This window comes from Moschus berezovskii, chromosome 15 (genome assembly GCF_049115385.1).
Source record: "Moschus berezovskii isolate FMDL1 chromosome 15, NW_MosBer_1.0, whole genome shotgun sequence".
NCBI lineage: Eukaryota > Metazoa > Chordata > Mammalia > Artiodactyla > Moschidae > Moschus > Moschus berezovskii.
In genome coordinates, this window is record NC_142474.1 from 18770943 (window position 1) to 18790477 (window position 19535).

The following is a 19535-nucleotide window of genomic DNA, read 5'->3' on the forward strand; positions in this document are numbered from 1 at the left end:
AGGTCCAAGGATTAGAATCCTTCAGACACAGGTTGAATCAGAGCCCTATGAGATAACCCAGAAAGTGTAGAACTTGGAGGTGAGGGTCAACAGGACCTAACCTTGTCTGAGATCTTGGTCCCCCATCCCCTGCCCTAGATTGTATCCAGTCGGATGCTAACTCTGCCCTTGATGCTGAAGCCTGGAAAGCCTGCTGGGCGGGGGACCATCACGGTAAGGCTAGGGTTTGGTAGGGGAGTGTGCTTATATCAGTGAGGAATTCATGAGACGATACAATCTCCTGCCTCCCCTACCTAGGTCTCAGCTCAGGAGTTGAAAGATAATCGTGTAGTGACCATGGAGGTGGAAGCCAGAAACCTGGATAAGAAGGTGTGTATGGAAGGAGGCCCTGGGGGTTCAAGAATTAAGCGGACAGGGGTGGTATATTGGAGGTGGGAGGTCTTTCATAGTGTTTGTCTCTGCCTGAATCTTATAACTGGGGTCTCTGTGACATTGACAGGACTTCCTGGGAAAATCGGATCCGTTCTTGGAGTTTTTCCATCAGGGTGATGGGAAATGGCACCTGGCATACAGATCAGAGGTGTGAGACCCCTGGGATTGGGTGTGTTGGAGTAGGAGAGAATCGCCTGGGGTTTGTGACTACCAAGATTTGGAGCACAGGGAGGAGTCTACATATGGCTAGGGAAGGATGGCAGCTCCCCACATGCCTACCCAGAGCTCACTGGAAGCTTTGTACTCTACCCTCAGGTCATCAAGAACAACCTGAATCCTACTTGGAAACGGTTCTCTGTTCCCCTTCAACATTTCTGTGGGGGAGACCCCAGTACACCCATCCAGGTGAGGAGCTTGCCTCCTGAATGGACTGAGCAGGGGCAGAGAGTCTAGGGAGGGATTTATTCTCACCTGCCACCTGCCTCCTGGTCTTTACATACACACACACCTTCCCTCTTAGGTGCGATGCTCCGATTATGACAGTGATGGTTCACATGACCTCATTGGTACCTTCCACACCAGCTTGGCTCAGCTGCAAGCAGCCCCTGTGAGTGCTGGATCAGGGATATTGATGTGGACATAGGGACTACAGCCCCAGGAATAGAGGGAATGCAAGGCAGCTCCCATCCTGGCTGATGCTTGGAAGTTTTCTACTCTAATTTTTCTTTCCTTACCAGGCTGAGTTTGAATGCATTCACCCTGAGAAACAGCAGAAAAAGAAAAGTTACAAGAACTCTGGAACTATCTGTGTCAAGATTTGTCAGGTGAGACAATAGCCCATGTGACCCAGCCTTTGACTTTTAAGCTCCATGACCCGAATCCCTTCACTCCAGCTATAACCCTGGTTTCAACTACAGGTAGAAACAGAACATTCATTCCTGGACTATGTGATGGGAGGCTGTCAAATCAACTTCACTGTAAGTTGCTTCATCAGGGGCAAGAAGACAGATGTGGGGCTTGAAGATGGCCTTCAGCTCCCCTCCTCCCCTCCCCTCAGGTGGGCGTGGACTTTACAGGCTCCAACGGAGACCCTTCCTCACCTGATTCTTTGCACTATCTGAGCCCAACAGGGGTCAATGAGTACCTGACAGCACTGTGGAGTGTGGGCAGTGTGGTTCAGGACTATGACTCGTAAGTAACTTTGTCTCTTGCTCATCACCGCTCCCTGCAGATGCTGTTAGCCTCTGGGCTTGTAGTCCTCTCACTGCCTCTTCCCTGCTTTGCTGTCTTCTCACAGGGACAAGCAGTTCCCAGCATTTGGATTTGGGGCCCAGGTACCCCCTGACTGGCAGGTGAGTGTTTTCTCCCCTCCACTACTCCTGTTTTTAGTTTCATGGTCCTGATCAGGGGGCTGATGTGGTAAACTTGCTACTTGGCACCCAGCTTTATGTGGAATTGCAGGGATTCATCTGTACAGGCATGTATACAACAGATGCTCAGGACTAAATACCTCCTAAATAATGCTTTGTACATATCCTAGTGCCCTTTTTCTTAGCACATAAGTGGTCATGGGGAAAGAACCTCATTTTTATTCTTGCCCTCAGGTTTCCCATGAATTTGCTTTGAACTTCAACCCCAGTAACCCCTTTTGTGCAGGTAAGGCCCCCATCCTCCAGCATAAGGTGTATCTGTCCAATCTCTGCCAAGCTTGTATGGGCAAGGGAGAATGAGCATGGGGAGATAGACACCTGACTCCATTGTCTAGAGGAGTGGATTTTACAACTAGGCCTCCAGAGTCAAATCTTCATCCTGCCACTTGATAATCATTTGACTTGGGGCCAGTTGCTTAGTTTCTGTGTGCTTTGGCTTCATAATAAGAAATTTTATAGGATATTGAATATTTTAAGAAGATGCATATAAAGCTTGAAGCAGTAATCCTGGCACATTCTCAATGTTCTCTAAACTATGATAACTGTTATATTATCATTATTATCTTTGCCTAGAGGCTCACAGGTACTTATTTGGGCATCAGTAGAAGCATTGGAGCCTCCTTGCAGCTCTATTCAGGGTACTTTTTGCCCCAGGTTCTTTTGTCTAGAGAGGACCAAACCCCATGTTTCCCTAGCCACCCGCACGTAAGCAAGCTGAAGTTGAAAACCTGACTTGATCTAATCTTACCTGTGCTTTCATTAAGATTACAGATCAGTTAATATGTGGAATGTCCTTCAGTTTGGGTTTACCTATTTCCTCATAGTTAGATTCAAGTTATGCATTTTTGGTGGGAATACCACAGAAGCTGTGCTGTATGTTCCGGAGGCATATGTTGATTTATCTTCTTACCAGTCTTATTAACTTTGATGATTTGGTTGAGGTGGAATCTACCAGGTTTCTCTTCTTTACAAGTACTGTTTTTTTCTTTATATGTAATTTAAAGCATTTTTAATTGAAGGATAGTTGATGAACAATGTTGTGTTAGTTCCTAATGCACAGCAGAATGATTCAGTTAATATATATAAGCTCATATTATTTTCCATTATCATTTATTACAGGATATTAAATGTAGTTCCCTGTGTTATAAAGGAGGACCTTGTTGTTTATTTTATATATAGTAATTTGTATCTGCTGATCTCAAACTCCTAATTTACCGCTCCACTATGCTCTTTCCTCTTTGTTAACCATAAATTTGTTTTCTGTGTCTATTTCTGTTTTGTATACAGGCTCATTTGTATCATATTTTAGATTCCACATATAAGTGGCAACTGTAAATAATGCTATGAACATTGAGGTGTATGTATCTTTTTGAATTAGTGTTTTCTTCAAATATATGCCCAGGAGTAGGATTGCTGGGTCATTTGGCAACTATATTTTTAGGTTTTTAAGGAGCCTCCATACTGTTTCCATAGTGGCTGCACCAATTTTACTTTCCCACTAACAGTGTAGAAGAATTCCCTTTCTTCCACATCTTTCCAGCATTTGTTACTCGTAAATTTTTTAATGATGGCCCTTCTGACTGGTGTGAGGTGATACCTTACTGTAATTTTGATTTGCCGTTCTTCACTTGTGGGGGGCCATGCCACACAGCATGCAGGATCTTAGTTATTAACCAGGGATCAAACGCATGCCCCCTGCAGTGGAAGCAGAGAGTCCTAACCACTGGACCGTCAGGGAATTCCCTGCATTTCTCTAACAATTACCAATGTTGAGCATCTTTTCATGTGACTACTAGCCATCTGTATCTTCTTGAAAGATTTGTCCATTTGGGTCTTTGCCCACTTTTTGATTGGATTATGTGGGTTTTTTTGATACTGAGTTGTATGAGCTGTTTGTATATTTTGGAATTTAAGCCCTTGTTGGTCACATCATTTCCAAACATTTTTTCACAGTCTGTAGTTTGTCTTCTTGTTTATAGTTTCCTTTGCTGTACTGAAGCTTGTAAGTTTGATTAGGTCCCATTTGTTTATTTTTGCTTTTATTCCTATTTCCTTGAGAAATGTTTTGCCTATATTCCTTTTTAGTTTTATGGTGTCATGTTTTATATTTAAGTCTTTAGGCCATTTAGAGTTTATTTTTGCATATGGTATGAGGGAGTGTTCTAACTTCATTTACTGGCGGCAGTCCAGCTTTCCCAGCAACACTTGGTGAAGAGACTGTCTTTTCTAGGTTTTATGTTTTTGCCTCCTTTGTTAATTGACTGTGGGTGAGTGGACCTGTTTGTTTTTTTTTTATTAACTAATAATCATCATCCTTTGGGAGGATACTTTGAGACCATATAAATATCCACTCATCAATTTTTACCTTTTAGCATCCATTGATAATCCTTGCCTTAATCAATTATCTCTGATTGTCAAATGATTCTATAATTTCTTCTACATTTATTAAGAGCTTTTCCTTGTCTATTATATCTCTGTGGATTCTTATTTTATAAAATGGGTTATAATTCATTATTTTTTAAGTGCATTATAATTTGATGCTCAACTCTTCTGGATTTGTTCAGGGGATTCCCCCAATCTAAATTTTAATTCAAGCTGTGGTTCAGGGCACCGTGCCCTTCCTCTCTTTGGCCCTAATTTTCTCATCTGTAGGGTAAGGTTAAGAACCTTGGGTTACAGGGGCTAGTGAATGAAATGCACCCAGGTTCCCAGATCTCCTTGGCCAGGATAAAGTGTCATCAGGGCTGGCAGAACCCCAAGAGGCCCAGTATTTTATGGTATTTTTTTCCTTTCTTCTCTAGGTATCCAGGGCATTGTGGATGCCTATCGCCAGGCCCTGCCCCAAGTTCGGCTCTATGGTCCCACCAACTTTGCACCCATCATCAACCATGTGGCTAGGTTTGCAGCCCAGGCTGCAGATCAGAGGAATGCTTCGGTGAGGATCATGGGAGGTAGTGGGCAAGGAAGCGGGGGGCTCCCTTGAGGACTGTATAACAAGAGACTTCTTGTCAGTGTGGGAATGTGTGGCTGGGATGTTTAGAGGGTCTGCCTCAGTACATGAATGGACTTGCCTTTAGCAATACTTCGTGCTGTTGCTGCTGACCGATGGTGCTGTGACAGATGTGGAGGCCACACGTGAGGCTGTGGTTCGTGCCTCCTACCTGCCCATGTCAGTGATCATAGTGGGTGTGGGTTGTGCTGACTTCGAGGCCATGGAGCAGCTGGACGCTGATGGTGGACCCCTGCACACACGCTCCGGGGAGGCAGCCGCTCGTGACATAGTACAGTTTGTGCCCTACCGCCGTTTCCAGAATGTAAGTAGGGGCGAGCTTGGGGACAGAACAGAGCTGGGAGTTCAGCCTTCCACCTCTCCCTGATGTGTGTGGGGATACTTACCCCTTCACCTGAGCCTGGGGCAGGGTTAGGTGTTGGATTCTGTATCCTTTTGTGGGTGTGAAATGTAAACCTTGTACAAATGAAGCCGTTATGGCCCGTCACTGAACTTGCCCCTCTTCTCCTGGCAGGCCCCTCGAGAGGCACTGGCGCAGACTGTACTTGCAGAAGTACCCACGCAACTGGTCTCCTACTTCAGGGCCCAAGGTTGGGCCCCATTCAAGCCACCTCCACCTGCAGCCATGGGCCCTGCACAGGCCCCCCAGGCTTAGATTCCCCTGAAGGGGTTGACTGTGGCCATTTCTCAGCCCCATGTGCCTAAGGTCCCCAGCCCTGAACACACATTCCCTAGTGCTTGCACTTTTATACTTAATCCTGCTGTTGCTGCCCGTGATCTTAGCCTGCTTGCCCCTGCAATCCCTCATTCAATAAAGATGAAAACCACTCCTTTGCTACCACTCTGTGTTTTAGGTGGGAATCTGCTATTAGCCATGGTTAGTTTTCCTCTCTGAACTTACTTGTTGACTTTAGGGGTTGTTGGAGTGAAAGAGTCCTCTGACATAATAGCCCCCATTCAAAGAAATTGGGTATTCCCAGCCAGATATCTAGAGACACTGACTCTGTTTTGGAAAATGCAAAGACTGAGTATAAGCCAAACACCTAGCCCACCCTGCCTCAGAGCAGAGCTGAGCTGGGAACACAGACAAGGTGGAAAGTGTTAGGGGAGGGGATCAGAGGCTTTGCCTGACTCCGTGGAAGGTGGAGCAGTGGTGGTTCTAGTTCTAAAAATAGGCCACAAGCCTCACTTTTTAATAGCTATTTTTTTTTCTTACTAGAAAATTAATATGTATATTCATTATAGGAAAAATACCATCCAAACTCCCATGTCCCATTAAAATATTTGGTGCATATTTTTTAATACTTTATATATATTTACAGTGATGCATGTTTTTTATTTTACAGAATTGGGACCATATTGTACATACTGTTTTAGTATGCTTTAAATGTTTTTTAAACATATGCTAGTTAGTACAAAATTATTTCAAATATATTGTATGAAATAGATAATGGGCAGGGTGTATTTCCTATGTCTGACAAATTTTTTTACTACACTGTTTGCACTTTGTTTTATTGTATTTTGGATATTTTACCCATTAGAACTTATTACTGATTTCATTCTTTTTAATGCCGATAGATTACTCTGTGTATGAGTGTATTATAGCTTATTTAGCCAATCCCTAATTTATCAAGATTCGGGTCTGGCAACCCACTCCAGTACTCTTGCCTAGAAAATCCCATGGATGGAGGAGCCTGGTGGGCTGCAGTCTGTGGGGTCGCTAAGAGTCGAACACGACTGAGTGACTTCACTTTCACTTTTCACTTTCATACACTGGAGAAGGAAATGGCAACCCACTCCAGTGTTCTTGCCTGGAGAATCCCAGGGATGGGGGAGCCTGGTGGGCTGCTATCTATGGGGTCGCACAGAGTCAGACACGACTGAAGTGACTTAGGGTCCCTTCTGGTTTTCTTCTGTTACAGCAAACAATGCTGTAAGGAGTATCCTAATATGTTTATCTGTGCGTTTATATAGTAAGGTTTCTGAAAAATTAATTCCTACAAGTGAAAATGTTCAATCAAAAGATACAGATACTTAATTTTTAATAGATACTGTAAATTGCATTTCATAACAATTTTTTACCCATTTCATTAATATGACAGGCAAAAAATCCCCTCAGTTTTAGTTAAATTTATTGAATTACAAAGGCTAGGTATCATTTTATATGTTTATTTTTCAATTGTATTTCTTATGAATAGCTTTTTTATAGGTGGTGGTTGTCCTTTATAGCCTTTATTGTTATAGTTATTAACCCTTTATCTCTTATACATGTTAAAAATATTTCCTCCCAGGCTATTCTCAGTTATAGTATCTTTTGGTCTATGTAACTCTTTTGATACGGAAATTTAAAAATTTTATGTATGTCAGCCTAGCTTGCTTTTGTGTATGTGTATGTAACCTAGCTTGTTTTTTAAAAAAATTATCCATATATTATTACTTTTCATGACATTAAACAGTTTTCTTATATTACCATTTCTATTGGCTACATATTATTTTTATAGTGTACTTTATCTTCTTAGATACTATTTCCATTTTTTCCTTTATAAACAACAGTGTGATCGATATCCTTAAAGGAGTAACTTAGATTATATCCATGTATCCTTTGGATCCATTCTTAGAAATGGAATTGCTGTGACTAAAAAGTATAAAAAAGTTGACTTTTCAGCTCCTATTGTGAAAATGCCCTCCAGGAAAACTGTATTAGTTCATTAGTTAAAACACTTCAGACTTTAAGAGTACTCAATAGATTCTTTTCCCTCTGTCTTCAAATTGCAAAAGTAATAACCCCCAAATTTAAACAGATGGATACATGTTCCATCCTCACACATACTCTTGCATTCCACTTCCTAGAGGTATAACACTGTTCATAGTCTGTAGATTCTTCCAAAACATGAACACACTCGAAAGGATCCTAACAGACAAGATGTTGCATGTGTTTCTTTGACACTTTTTCCCCTTTTCGAACCCTCTGCCCGGGTGGAACTCATTAATCCTTTGATGTCCATCTCCTCCATCTTTTTCCCTCCAATTCTACTTTTGACCCTTGGAATGAAGAGTTCTTGGATCAATAAATGAATTGTCCCATTTTCTGGAGCGTCTTCTCTTCCCTGTCAGCCTTCTGGAGGTCAGGGACTGGTCAATACTCTACCACCTGTACTGTTCCTAGCATAGTTGAACACTCAAGTTTTAGTGAAAACAATCTGAGTAGGGACAATCAGGCCTGCATCATTTCTGACTCAAATGCCTCCTACAGGTTCTCAAGTCTCCCTAAGATTTTACCTGAAAAAAGGGGAAGTTCTGCCTCTACCTGCACCTAGCAAGAGTTGGGGTGAGAAGTGAGGGGCACAGCACGGCTTCATGCCGACTGGTAGCTCTGCAAGAAGGCAACGTCTAGAGAAAGGTAGGCTCAGGGTCCCACTGTGGCTCAGTTCTTCACTAGCTGTGTGACCTTGCAACTTTCCTGATGTGAACGGTTTCTCCCTCTGTGGTTGTGAAGATTAGTTACAAAAGGCATATAACATCCAGAGTACTATCTTAGGTACATGGTAAGCACTCCACACACATGAACTACTGCTGCTACTATACTGATCTGGGCTTCTCCAAGAAGCAGGCACTTTGATAGATGCCCCCCACCACATTTATGTACCAAAGACAACTAGAGTGCCAGCCTCCCTGCCCACAACAGACCTCCCAGCGCTGATCCAGCTTCTTTCAGCACAGACTTCCACTTTACTCCAACAATCAGCATGTTTAATGGGCGTCCCCAGTGGCACTGTCCCCTGCCCCCTCTGAGGTTCGAATACCATGGACTCGGACTCGATACAAGCACGTGAAACGGGGGTGGCCCCAGTTGCTTAGAATCTGGATCTTCACCTTGGGAAAGGCAGCTGGGGGGTCATTCTGGAGAAACAAATGGATGATGCCAATGTCTGCCCTCCCAAGGGCTGCCTTCCTCCCCAATCTTCCCTCACCGTCCCATTCTCTTAGACCCCTCACCTCCCAGAGACCCACGTACCTGTAGGTGGAAAGTCTGAATCTCAGATTTCTCCACGTCGAAGGTAAATTTCCCCAAGAAGACCTCAGTCTCATCATCAACTTGGAGGCCCTGGTAAGTGAAGAATGAGTGCAGGAACAGAGACACAGGTGGAGGTGTTGAGAACCTACTTTGTGTTCAGTAGTTGTATGCATACTCTCATTTATTTTTCGGTGTTAGGATGATAGAGTGTGGAATCTGGGTTCAAAGACGTCAACTTGCAGATTTAAGCCTGACCACTTAGCTGTGTGACCTTGGGCAAGTTACCTCCCCTATCTGAGAATTACTTTTTCTTATCTGTGAAGCGGAGAGATAATAGCACTTCATAGGTTGTTGTGTGGATGCAAGGATATAAAATCCATGTAAAGTACTCAAAACAGATTAAGGACTCAATAAACCATTAACCAATATTTGAATATGGTATGGTTATTGAAGACCTATGGCAACCCTGAGAGGCAAGTGGTAGTATCTCCATTTTATGGATGGAGCAAGCAAAGACTCAGTAGCCCCAGTTTTCATGACTGCCTTGTGCTCTGTAGGAAAAGCCCCCACCTCCTTGGCCTCAGCCCCACTTACATAGACTGAAAAGTCACGGGGGGCGCTGTTAGCTCCCCGGGTGTGTGCCACAGAGGGTGGTGGATGCTGCAGAGTGATGTCGCTCAGCTGCACACGACCCGGCAACCGGATCACCACCTGGCCCTGGTCGCCCTCAAAAGCCCAGCAATTTCCAGGGAACACATCTGGCTGCAGGGGGATGAATATATCTTCAGAACCACAGGACTGAGCAACTGTGTCCCATCCCCAGCCTCCTGGGCATTGGTTCTGGTAGGCCCCTCCATCAGCTTGACCCTATCAAGGGCCCACCCAGAACTCCACCCAGGACTCCAGTCCCTAGCAGTGCCAAAAAGTGTTAGTTGCTCAGTCGTGTCCGACTCTTTGTGACCCCATGGAGTAGCCCACCAGGCTCCTCTGTCCATGGAATTCTCTGGGCAAGAAAACTGGAGTGGGTAGCCGTTCCCGTCTCCACAGGATCTTCCTGACCCAGGGATCGAACCCAGCACTGCAGGCAGATTTCTCACTGTCTGAGCCACCAGGGAAGCACTGCCAGGTCTCTCCAGTATTATGTATGTTGTCCTCCACCTCACCCAGAGCCTCACCCCAGGCAAGCCAGGCCCACCTCCAGGCGGCTAAATTATGCCCAGCAGGGTCCCCCTGGCGCCACGCCCTCAGCTAAGTCGGGTCCAACCCCAGGAAGCTGTGGGATCCTTTCTCCAGAATCCGCCCCTGGTTCCCTTCTGGGATCCTGGTTCCAGGCCCACCTCCAGGATAACCGTGGGCGGTCGCGCATAGTTCCAGAAGCTGAAGCGATTCCAGAAGTAAGCTGTGTTCGCATCCTCATAGTCCTGGGATGTCTTCTCTAGATCTATGGACGCTCCTGGAGCAGGAAGAAGCAACTAGTCAGGGGCTCCCAGGCCAGACCCACAGCGAGGGCAGTGTCCGTCTGAGGTCTGTCTCTCTGGGCCGATCTTGTGCATAGTTCTGTCTGCGTCTCCGAGTCTCATCTCTCTCTGGATCTTACCGACAGAACTCAGCGCATAGTCGGGTTTCCGCACAAAGTCCTCACTCAGCCTCTGGAATACGAGTTGGGCCACTCTCTGAAAAGAGAGGGCGGAGCCTTGAGGGGCGGGGCTTGCGGGCAGGCTTTATACTTGGGCGGAGTTCTCGGGGGCTCCGGTACCGGCCTTAAGGCCGGAGGGAGCATGGCTCCAAGGTGAGCGGGGACTGCACAACGGAAGGAGCCACGGGGCCAGGCTCCCAGCGGCCTAGCTCCTGGACCAGGTTCCGAGAGCAGGCTGCGTCCGCGGGACTCACCTCGCTGTTGGCGGCGCGAACGCTGGACATATCCTTGTGGAGTTTAACCAGTTCAGCCTGGAGCTGCTGCAGCTGCTGCCCCTGGGAGCGCACGCGCTCGTGGTATTCGCTGCAGGCAGAAGGTTGGCACGCTGCAGTTGGTTCCCTGTTCCCCTGGGCACTTCCCATAGGATCTCCCCACCCCCGACAGAAGCACTTTGAGGCCCCCAATTCCCCACCCCAGTGCCCTCTTTCACCTTAGAGTCAGCATCTCCTTAGGTTCCTAGTGGAGGGAGGAGGGAGGGACAAAAAACAGCGCTGCTTAGCTCCCACCTCTCCGAGGACTGCCTACCCCTTTTTCCTGACCTTCCAGCATCTCTCCAAGACAGACCCGCAAGCACCTCTGGGCACAGTCCACCAGAAATCTCCTGTTTATAGCCAGTCTTTCCTTAGGGTGATAGCCTCTGGCACTGACCCCTCCCTAGTGCCCAGGGGACTCCCCACAACCTCCAGGTTTATAGCCTGCCAACCACCCAACCCCAGGACAGTCTCCCCGACTCACATTTTCCAAAGGAGGGGCGAGGTACAGGAGTCCCCACCAGAGTGCTGGAAAAAGGAGTGGTCTCAGGGGGAGGGAAGGGAGGAGGTTTCTCAGGGGAAAAGGGTACAGTGGGGGGAAAGAGGCTTGAAGGAGCTCAGTCTGAGGAGGGAAGGCTCTGAAAGGGACTGTGAAGAACTGTGAGCCTCTGAAGGGACTGAGTGGGCTGAAGGATATAAAGGAAAGTGTATCAGGTTTGGCTTCAAAGCAACCAGGGCTGGGGCCCCGGGAACTGATCACCCTCTCACCTGCCAGAAAGAGGCTCAGCAGTGACACAGTCGTGAGCAGGAAGCGGATGGAACAGACCTCCCTGAGGAACCGAAGGGAGGCTGAGGCCCGGAGACCCCAGAGAATCCCCAGCCCCCACCCCAGGGTCCTAGACCCAGCTCCTGTGAACACAGGTATGAATCGGCTCGAGCCTCAGCCGGGTCTGGCCCTGCTCCCCACCCCCTCCAAAGAGCAGCCCCTGGGGCTCCCCCTTCCCTCCCTCTGACCTGTACACACTGACCAGCACGTCTCCTACCAGGGATAACAACACGCTCAGCACCTGGAAGAGTAGGCCTGAGGAGAAGAAAGGGGGCTCAGAGAAGGGACTAGGCTTAGGGAGGGAAAGAGATGGGGGAGGGGCTCACAGAGTGGTGTTGGAGGTTCAGAAAAACTTAGGAAGGGGACTCAGGAAGAGAGGGGTGGGCTAGGAGATTTAGATGGGAACCAGGAGAATGGATTCTCATTCTTAGAGAAGGTGGGTCGGGCTCAGGGAAGGGGCTAGACAATCAGACATGGGCAGGGGGCTCAGAACTGAAAACAGGGCCTCAGAGGTGAGAAACGGAGTTCGGAGAGGGGAGCCAGAGGGGTCAGAGGGGATCTGGGCTGGCTTGGCCCGTACTCAGGAAGCTCTTGGACACTTGCAGGGCAGGCATCTCCTGCCTCAGATCCAGAGTCGGGAGAAGGTCGAGCTGCTCCTCAGAGACTGCGGGAGAGCCAGCCGGTTCTGCGGGAGCCCAAGGGCTCCATTGGGGCCTTGTGTACCGCAGGCTCACTGTTTCCCCAGGACCTGGCTGCAGGTTCCCTTAGCCCAGAAGCAGGGCAGCCTCACAGGTTTCGGTCGCACAGAATCCACAACCCTGGGCTCCTGCAGCACTCTGGGGCCCCGCCCCCCACCCCGGGAAGCTCAGTCTAGTCGTTGTCCCACCCCCCAAACGGTGGTGCGGCCCCCAGCTTTAGGTCTTGATGCGCCCCTATTTGCCTGGTAGCGGCTGGAGCTAACAACAGAGGCCACGCCTCCTCGGCGGTGCCCAATCACAAGCTTTTCTCCGCCCCTTCCCAGGACCATCCACCTCACCGAGACCCTCTTATTCATTGCCTACTCCTTTTTTCCCCTTCAGGCCCCGCCCCCTAGGAGGTGCCCAGATGGATTTGTCCCACTTCCGCACCAACCCCCACCCCTTAGGCCCCACCCCTTCCCTCCGCTCACCCGGGCTCGACCCCGCCCGCACCCGAGGCCCCGCCCCTCACGGTTGCCGCGCCACAGGCGGTCTGCCCATTGTGGCTCCGAGGCGCCGGCTTCTGCCGAGAGCTTCCAGCCCATGTGGTTCCTCCGGGCACTCCAGCGCTCAAGGAGGGCTCACCGCAGCTCGAGCCCCGGGCTCGTCTGCCCTCGGGCTCCCCGGGCCCCGGCCCAGATGACCGGTGCCCGCAGCTGTCCCCCGAGGTGACGCTCACAGAGCTGTTGCTGTTGTCGCTGTAGAAGTTGGGCGTGTGCTTGTGCTGGGACGCGGCTGAACCCGGGCGGGGGCTTCGCCGCATCCTGACCCGGGGCTGTGGCCTTCCGATGCCAAAGGCACCGTCGTGGCCTCCAAGTCCCTCGGCCCTCCTTCAGCGGGTGCGCGCCGCCCGGACCCCTCGACCCCGCGTGCAGCCGGCGGGCCCTGTGTCCTGCTGCAACCCTCTCCTCTGTAACTGGGCCTGGCTGCTGACTTCATAGAGGAGACCACCGTTTCCGCAGAACGCTGGCCGGCGTCACAGAGCCAGTCGTGACGTCCCTGGGAGCCTTGGCAGTCTCCCTTATTCTTTCCCAAGTTAAAGCAAGCAATGACGTTGCAGCATTTCCCAAAACACCGTGTCTAAAACTACTGCTTAACATGAAAGAATTTCTGTCCCCCTTCCTGCTTTGTTTTTCCCCTTAGCACTTATGTGTTTTATTTCGTTCTTCATTACGTGCCACTCCCAGTAGAGCAGTAAGCTTTATGAAGGCAGAGATTTTTGTTGTGTTCACTACTATATCTTTCAGCACCACGATAGTTTCTATCTAGCATGTAGTGTGGTTCAGTTGATCAGTCCCTCAGTCGTGTGACTCTTTGTGACCCCATGGAATGTAGCATGTGGTAGATGCTCATGTATCTATGAAGGAATAGATGCTAAGAAGGGGCAAGGGATCACCCCCATGTGGCACTTCTCAATACAGTCTTTTTAGTCTCTTTTGCTCTAAAAACCCTTCAGGCTCCTCCTCTCATCCTAGTCATCAGGTCAGAGAACACTGACCTCAAGGATCTGTGATCTCTTCTGGACCCATATTCACCAGGGGTCTGTGGGGAATTTAGTACTCCTCAATCACCATATCTTTTTGTTCTTTTATACAATTGATGCCTTCAAACTGTGGTGCTGAAGACTCCTTAAAGTCCCTAGGACATCAAGGAGATCAAACCAGTCAATCTTAAAGGAAATCAACCCTAAATACTTGTTGGAAAAACTGATGCTGAAGCTGAAACTCCAGTATTTTGGTCATCTGATTCGAACAGCTGTCTCATTGGAAAAGTCCCTGATGCTGGGAAAGATTGAGGGCAGAAGGAGAAGAGGGCGTCAGAGGATGAGATGGCTGGATGGCATCACCAATGCAACCAACAAGAACTTGGCAAATTTCGGGAGATGGTGAGGGACATGGAGGTCTGGCATGCTGCAGTCCATGGGGTTGCAAAGAGTCAGACACGACTGGGTGAACTAAACAACAACAATCTCCATACGGACACTCAGACTATCTGAGTCACCTAGAACAGAAAGGAATCACACTTAGTCACAGTCAAGAGACCAGATGTTCCCAAATTCCTGCTGTGCAGCAGAATAGTACCAAAGTGGCTTCTGGAAATTCAGGTCCCAGCCACACCTTGAGATATTATATTAGTGTTTCTGGAGTGGGAGCAAGACGTGTGTTTTTAACAATCACGTGTGATCCTGATTAAAGACCACACTTTGAAAAGCAGCGCAGTTCATTCCGTGCATATTACACAGTGAGCAACCAGGCCCAGAGAGGAGAAAGGATTTTCTGGAAACCACACAATGAGTGACAGCAGTTGGAATTCCAAAACCTTGCCCTGGAGTTTAGTATTCTTTCCACCACATCCTATTTTTGTTGGAATGTTAGGATGTGGATGTAGGAGTTCTTAAATGGTCGAGGCCCAGGGAGAACCTGCCAGGGTGTGTTCCAACCCAAAGAGGAGGCACCTGTGTTAGCTTCCAGAGGCATCAATAACTCACTTGAGGGACTTCCGTGGTGGCCCAGTGGTTAAGAATCCACCTTCCAATGCAGGGGAGACTGGTTCAATCCCTGGTCAGGGATATACGATCCCACATGCCGTGGGGCAACTAAACCTACACTCCGCAAATATAGAGCCCACTCACCCCAACTAGAGAGAAGCCCAAAAACTGTAGTGAAAGATCGGGTGTGCTGCAACTGAGACCCCATCCAGCCAAAAAAAATAATAAAATTTAAAAAAGAAAAAAAAAAAACAAAGCAAAAATACCTTGCTTGACTAGATGCCACAGAGCTCAGGGGAGGGAGGAAAGAGAAGGCTAAAGCAGTGACACCTAATAGTTCTGGTCCCCTCTCCACCCTCCTTTGGGTCCCTGTGTCTCCATCTGTCAAATGGGGAGATGAAGCCCTCTCTTAACTTCTGGGAGCTTTTAGGTGTAACCTTGCTTAGGAATAGACTCACCCATGCCTCTTGTCTGGTATTGTATAGGCCCAAAAACTCATTTGAGCACGTTACACCTGGGGAATAGGCAGAATGAGACTCTCCAAACTCAGTACACTTATCCCTTGCTTTTTACAAAAGACCTATTTTAGTACTGGTTTTTGCTGACCAAAAGAAACCTGAAGATTTTCACTTTCACAAAAAAGGCAAAAAGCAAAAACAGCATTCCCAGTGAGCTGTTACAGAGGCAGCTTGCACCCAGAGCTGCAAGACTGGCACCGCCAAGCTCCTTCCCCAAGAACTACAAACTCAGCATCTCAGCATAAAGCCTCCACAGCCTTGAACTGTCTGTGAGCATCTGTGCTTCGTTCAGATTTATTTTGAACATCCAATAGCAAGATGTATCCTAGGGCGACTGCTTTTTCACTTTTTGCCACTTTGCCTTAGGACAGCAGGGGAAATCTGTGCTGAGATGGAGCAGTCGAAACACAGGAAGTGACCACGTCTGGTTCAAGGAACCAGCAAGACCTGCCTCCTCTGACTGCCTCCTCTTATCTGCTGCTGCTGACTGATACATTCTTTGTACTCTGGCCAAGCTGAACAAAACATAGGTCCTGGAACATGTCCTGCATTTCTTCCCACTTCCTGGATGCCCTTCTCTGCTGAACTCCTGTCCTCAAAGTCCAATTTAAGCAGTTGCTCCTCAAGGAAGCCCCTCTGGCCTCCCTCCCCTGAGCAGTGTAGCCCTGACCCTCTCCTGCTCCGATGGGGATCTAGGCTTTGTTTGGTGTTGGAGTCCATGAAGCTATTTGGAAGAAATGCCTGAATCACCTCTGTGGTGGCACCTCCTCCCCCCTCCGCCAAGGGTGACACAGCATGTGTTCTGTATATAGGCAGTGTCACCGATGGCCGTGAGATGCACTCAACACAGTTACTCCATGCATTCAACTCACGGGTTCAGACTGTGAGACACAGTCATTCCTTCATTCATTCAAAGTACTTCACATCTGTTCCAGGATTAATAACCTAAGCTAGGAGGACTATGTCCAGAAACATGCACACATGCTCAAAATTTTAGACAATTTCAAGGGTTTGCACAATCCCTGGAGACCATCTATGGTCCCACCAGTAAACCCAAAGATTTTGGTTAAGAAATGTTCTGGGGCTTCCCTGGCGTTACAGTGGTTAATCTGCCTTGCAATGCAGGGGACGTGTGCTCTATCCCTGGTTGGGAAGATCCCACATGCTGTGGAGCAACTAAGCCCATGTGCCACAACTACTTTGCTACGTGCAGCAGCAAAGACCCATGACAGCCAAAAAATAAAAATAAATAGCTAAATAAATCTTTAAAAAAAGAAGCAGAGATTCCTTCGCTGTTCTTCGTTGCGAGAGGATGGCTCTGGAGACGGTGCCGAAGGATCTGCGGCATCTGCGGGCGTGTCTGCTGTGTTCGCTGGTCAAGACTATAGACCAGTTTGAATATGATGGCTGTGACAATTGTGATGCATACCTTCAGATGAAGGGTAACCGAGAGATGGTATATGACTGCACCAGCTCTTCTTTTGATGGAATCATCGCGATGATGAGTCCAGAGGACAGCTGGGTCTCCAAGTGGCAGCGAGTCAGTAACTTTAAGCCAGGCGTGTATGCAGTGTCCGTCACTGGTCGCCTGCCCCAAGGAATTGTACGGGAGCTGAAGAGTCGAGGCGTGGCCTACAAGTCCAGAGACACGGCCATAAAGACCTAGGAAGGCGCACGGCTGCCAGCATCTTGCCTCCTCGTCTCTGCCACTGCTTGTTTTCTGTCGTGGAGCTAAATGGGCAGAACTTCAAACACGTCCTGCCCTCCGATACTAAGACTCAGCCGACTGTTAGCAGATCAGCCCAGTGTGTCCTTGGGCCATTTTTATCCTCTTTGGACTACTGTGGGGGGTGGGTAGAGACTGAATTCAGTGGAGAGTAGGATGCTAGTTTTCCTACCTACAGCCCAGGGCTGCATCATTGCTCATAGGCAGGACTGTGGGTCAGATGCCAATAAACATGAACCCCTAGAAATGTTCTTAAGCCCACAACAGAAGCCTTCCCTCCCTCTTTCCCTTAGCTGGGCGCAGTAAGAACGCACTGCCCAGTAGGCATCTTCCCAGAGCAGCAGAGCCCTTCTGCTCTTCGTGATCCATCTCTGAGCCTCCAGAGTTGTAGCCTTTTGAATGTGCTTCCTTGGGTCTCAGAAGGTCTGCTGTCCTGAGTCTAGGCAACCGTGTCAGCCTGGTACTCCTGGTGTCTGTGGTTGCCGCCTTCTGCCCTCTAGACCTGGCACAGCAGTTATCCCTTAAAATCCTGAGGGTAAGTAATACTTGTGCAAGTATTATTTTCCTGTGACTAAGTTTAATACCTTTTTTCCCTTCTTTGTTCAGTTCTTCCTAAACTTTAGGCCCACCAGTGGCTCCCTTGACCTCCCCCTGCCCACCTTCCCTACGTTCCCCCAACTGGAGACCCTCAGGTTACTGTTGGGTCCTGCTCTGGTTAGTTCTGGCCTCCCTGGGAGGTGGGCCTCTCCTTTCGTCTCTGGCCTAGTAGGGACTCCTGAGTCATGTCATGCTACTCACCAAGGTGAATTACTTGTTTTAGAATTAAATATTTATCATAAATTCTCATCTGTTTAAATTTCTGTCATAAATCCTGTAGTGTCCCCATTTTTGTCGTCATTGTTGTCATTTATTTGGCTCCTCCAGGTCTTAGCTGTGACAGGTGGGACCTAGTTCCCTGACCAGGGTTTGAACCCAGGCCCACTGCATTGAGAGCATGAAGTTGTAGCCACGGGACCACCAGGGAAGTCCCAGGGTCCTCATTTTTATTTCCCTAAGTTTCTTGCTCCCCATCTGTTCAGAACGAAAGTGATTACGTTTCATTTACTTCAAGACTTTTGTGATTATGAAAATAAAGTGATGTGAAAAAAAAAAAAATAAATAAAGAAGCAGCATTTTGAATACCTGCTATATGCAAGCTAGGGACACATGTTCACTCATTAATTCAAAAAATATGTTGAGTGCCTACATGCTAATGTTGGGGGCTAGGCGATTCACTTTTTTTTTTTTTAACGTTGTTTTAATTTGCTTGACTGAGAGGTGAACAGGGAACAACATGAGGCCCCATGTTCTTGAGTTCTCACAGGCTAGCAGAGGCCAGACTGGGTCCAGCCCTCTCCCCTTGCCTCCATCCCCATCTGGTCGCATCTGCCCCCACCAATAAGGATGCAGGACAGAGGCTGACGCTGGGGCAGGCAAGGAGGACTAAACTGCCCACAAGGACCTTACTTACCCCTATCCTTCTGTCCTTTCACTCCCTCCCTACCCGTGACCCCCAGGCCTGCTGATTTTGTGTTTGACTAAAGGGCAGGGATTGCTGAACCTGCTGGGTGAGTCCAGTGAGTCAGAGGCGATTCAGGTGGTCAGGAGGGCAGGCGGGCAGTGGCAGAGCCAGTGGCCCTGGGACAATGGCTCTGACTGTGTGTGTGCGGCAACTAACGGGTCTGCCAAGCACCCATGACTGACAAGTGACGCTCAGCTTTCGAGGTGAGGTCTGCAGGGATGCTCTAAGAATTTTTAGAAATGGGGAGCTCTGGCCCCTTCTCTCCCCGGGTCCCCCACTTCATCTCTGGGCATCTCTACAGTTTGTCTCCTTTGTCCTCGAGCCCAATGTCTCCATCTCTCTGCCTCCCTCCCTCCGTATCTTCTATGGCTCTTTGAGGGTGAGTCCAGGGAGTTTGGACTCTGGGCCAAGACTGAATGGAGAGATGATTTGTGTGTGTGTAGGGGGAGGAGAAGAATTGATGCCTTTTGAACTGTGGTGCTGGAGAAGACTCTTGTGAGTCGCTTGGACTGCAGGGAGATCCAACCAGTCCATTCTAGAGGAGATCAATCCTGGGTGTTCATTGGAAGGACTGATGCTAAAGCTGAAACTCCAATACTTTGGCCACCTCATGCGATGAGTTGACTCACTCGAAAAGAGTCTGATGCTAGGAGGGATTGGGGGTGGGAGGAGACAGGGACAACAGAGAATGAGATGGCTGGATGTCATCACCGACTCGATGGACATGAGTTTGAGTGAACTCCGGGAGTTGGTGATGGACAGGGAGGCCTGGCGTGCTGTGATTCATGGGGTCGCAAAGAGTCGGACACGACTGAGCGACTGAACTGAACTGAACTGAACTGAGG

At 48.4% G+C, this 19535-nt stretch overlaps 4 protein-coding genes across 10 annotated transcripts in view; 3 read left to right on the forward strand and 1 right to left on the reverse strand.

Annotated features, from left to right (window-relative positions):
- The window catches only part of CPNE1 (copine 1), a 37371-nt gene extending 30030 nt beyond the window's left edge, over positions 1–7341 (forward strand). For all 7 annotated transcript variants that reach the window (XM_055436439.2, XM_055436423.2, XM_055436392.2 and 4 more), the window contains 13 exons: positions 139–213; positions 298–369; positions 500–580; positions 748–837; positions 953–1039; positions 1170–1256; positions 1350–1409; positions 1490–1623; positions 1730–1784; positions 2037–2088; positions 4664–4797; positions 4940–5176; positions 5387–7341. In XM_055436439.2, coding sequence (XP_055292414.1) covers positions 139–213; positions 298–369; positions 500–580; positions 748–837; positions 953–1039; positions 1170–1256; positions 1350–1409; positions 1490–1623; positions 1730–1784; positions 2037–2088; positions 4664–4797; positions 4940–5176; positions 5387–5527 — 1305 coding nt within the window. In that variant the 3' untranslated portion in view covers positions 5528–7341. The remainder of the gene's footprint in view (positions 1–138; positions 214–297; positions 370–499; positions 581–747; positions 838–952; positions 1040–1169; positions 1257–1349; positions 1410–1489; positions 1624–1729; positions 1785–2036; positions 2089–4663; positions 4798–4939; positions 5177–5386) is intronic.
- Positions 7342–8622: 1281 nt separating this feature from the next.
- Positions 8623–13160, reverse strand: SPAG4 (sperm associated antigen 4). The gene is made up of 12 exons (XM_088843626.1): positions 12851–13160; positions 12241–12423; positions 11849–11915; positions 11603–11664; positions 11319–11362; positions 11014–11039; positions 10778–10886; positions 10485–10560; positions 10225–10340; positions 9482–9649; positions 8888–8977; positions 8623–8772 (listed from the first exon to the last, which is right to left on the reverse strand). Exons 1-12 carry the CDS (start codon positions 13158–13160, stop codon positions 8623–8625), a joined length of 1401 nt encoding a protein of 466 aa, XP_088699752.1.
- Positions 13161–16692: 3532 nt separating this feature from the next.
- Positions 16693–17321, forward strand: LOC129562949 (transcription elongation factor SPT4-A). Its single transcript, XM_055436460.2, has one exon. The coding sequence runs from the start codon at positions 16716–16718 to the stop codon at positions 17067–17069; it is 354 nt and encodes a 117-aa protein (XP_055292435.1). The 5' UTR covers positions 16693–16715; the 3' UTR covers positions 17070–17321.
- A 1493-nt stretch (positions 17322–18814) lies between these two features.
- The window catches only part of LOC129554866 (fer-1-like protein 4), a 44045-nt gene continuing 43324 nt past the window's right edge, over positions 18815–19535 (forward strand). The window contains 1 exon segment of the mRNA XM_088844362.1: positions 18815–18893. Coding sequence (XP_088700488.1) covers positions 18815–18893 — 79 coding nt within the window.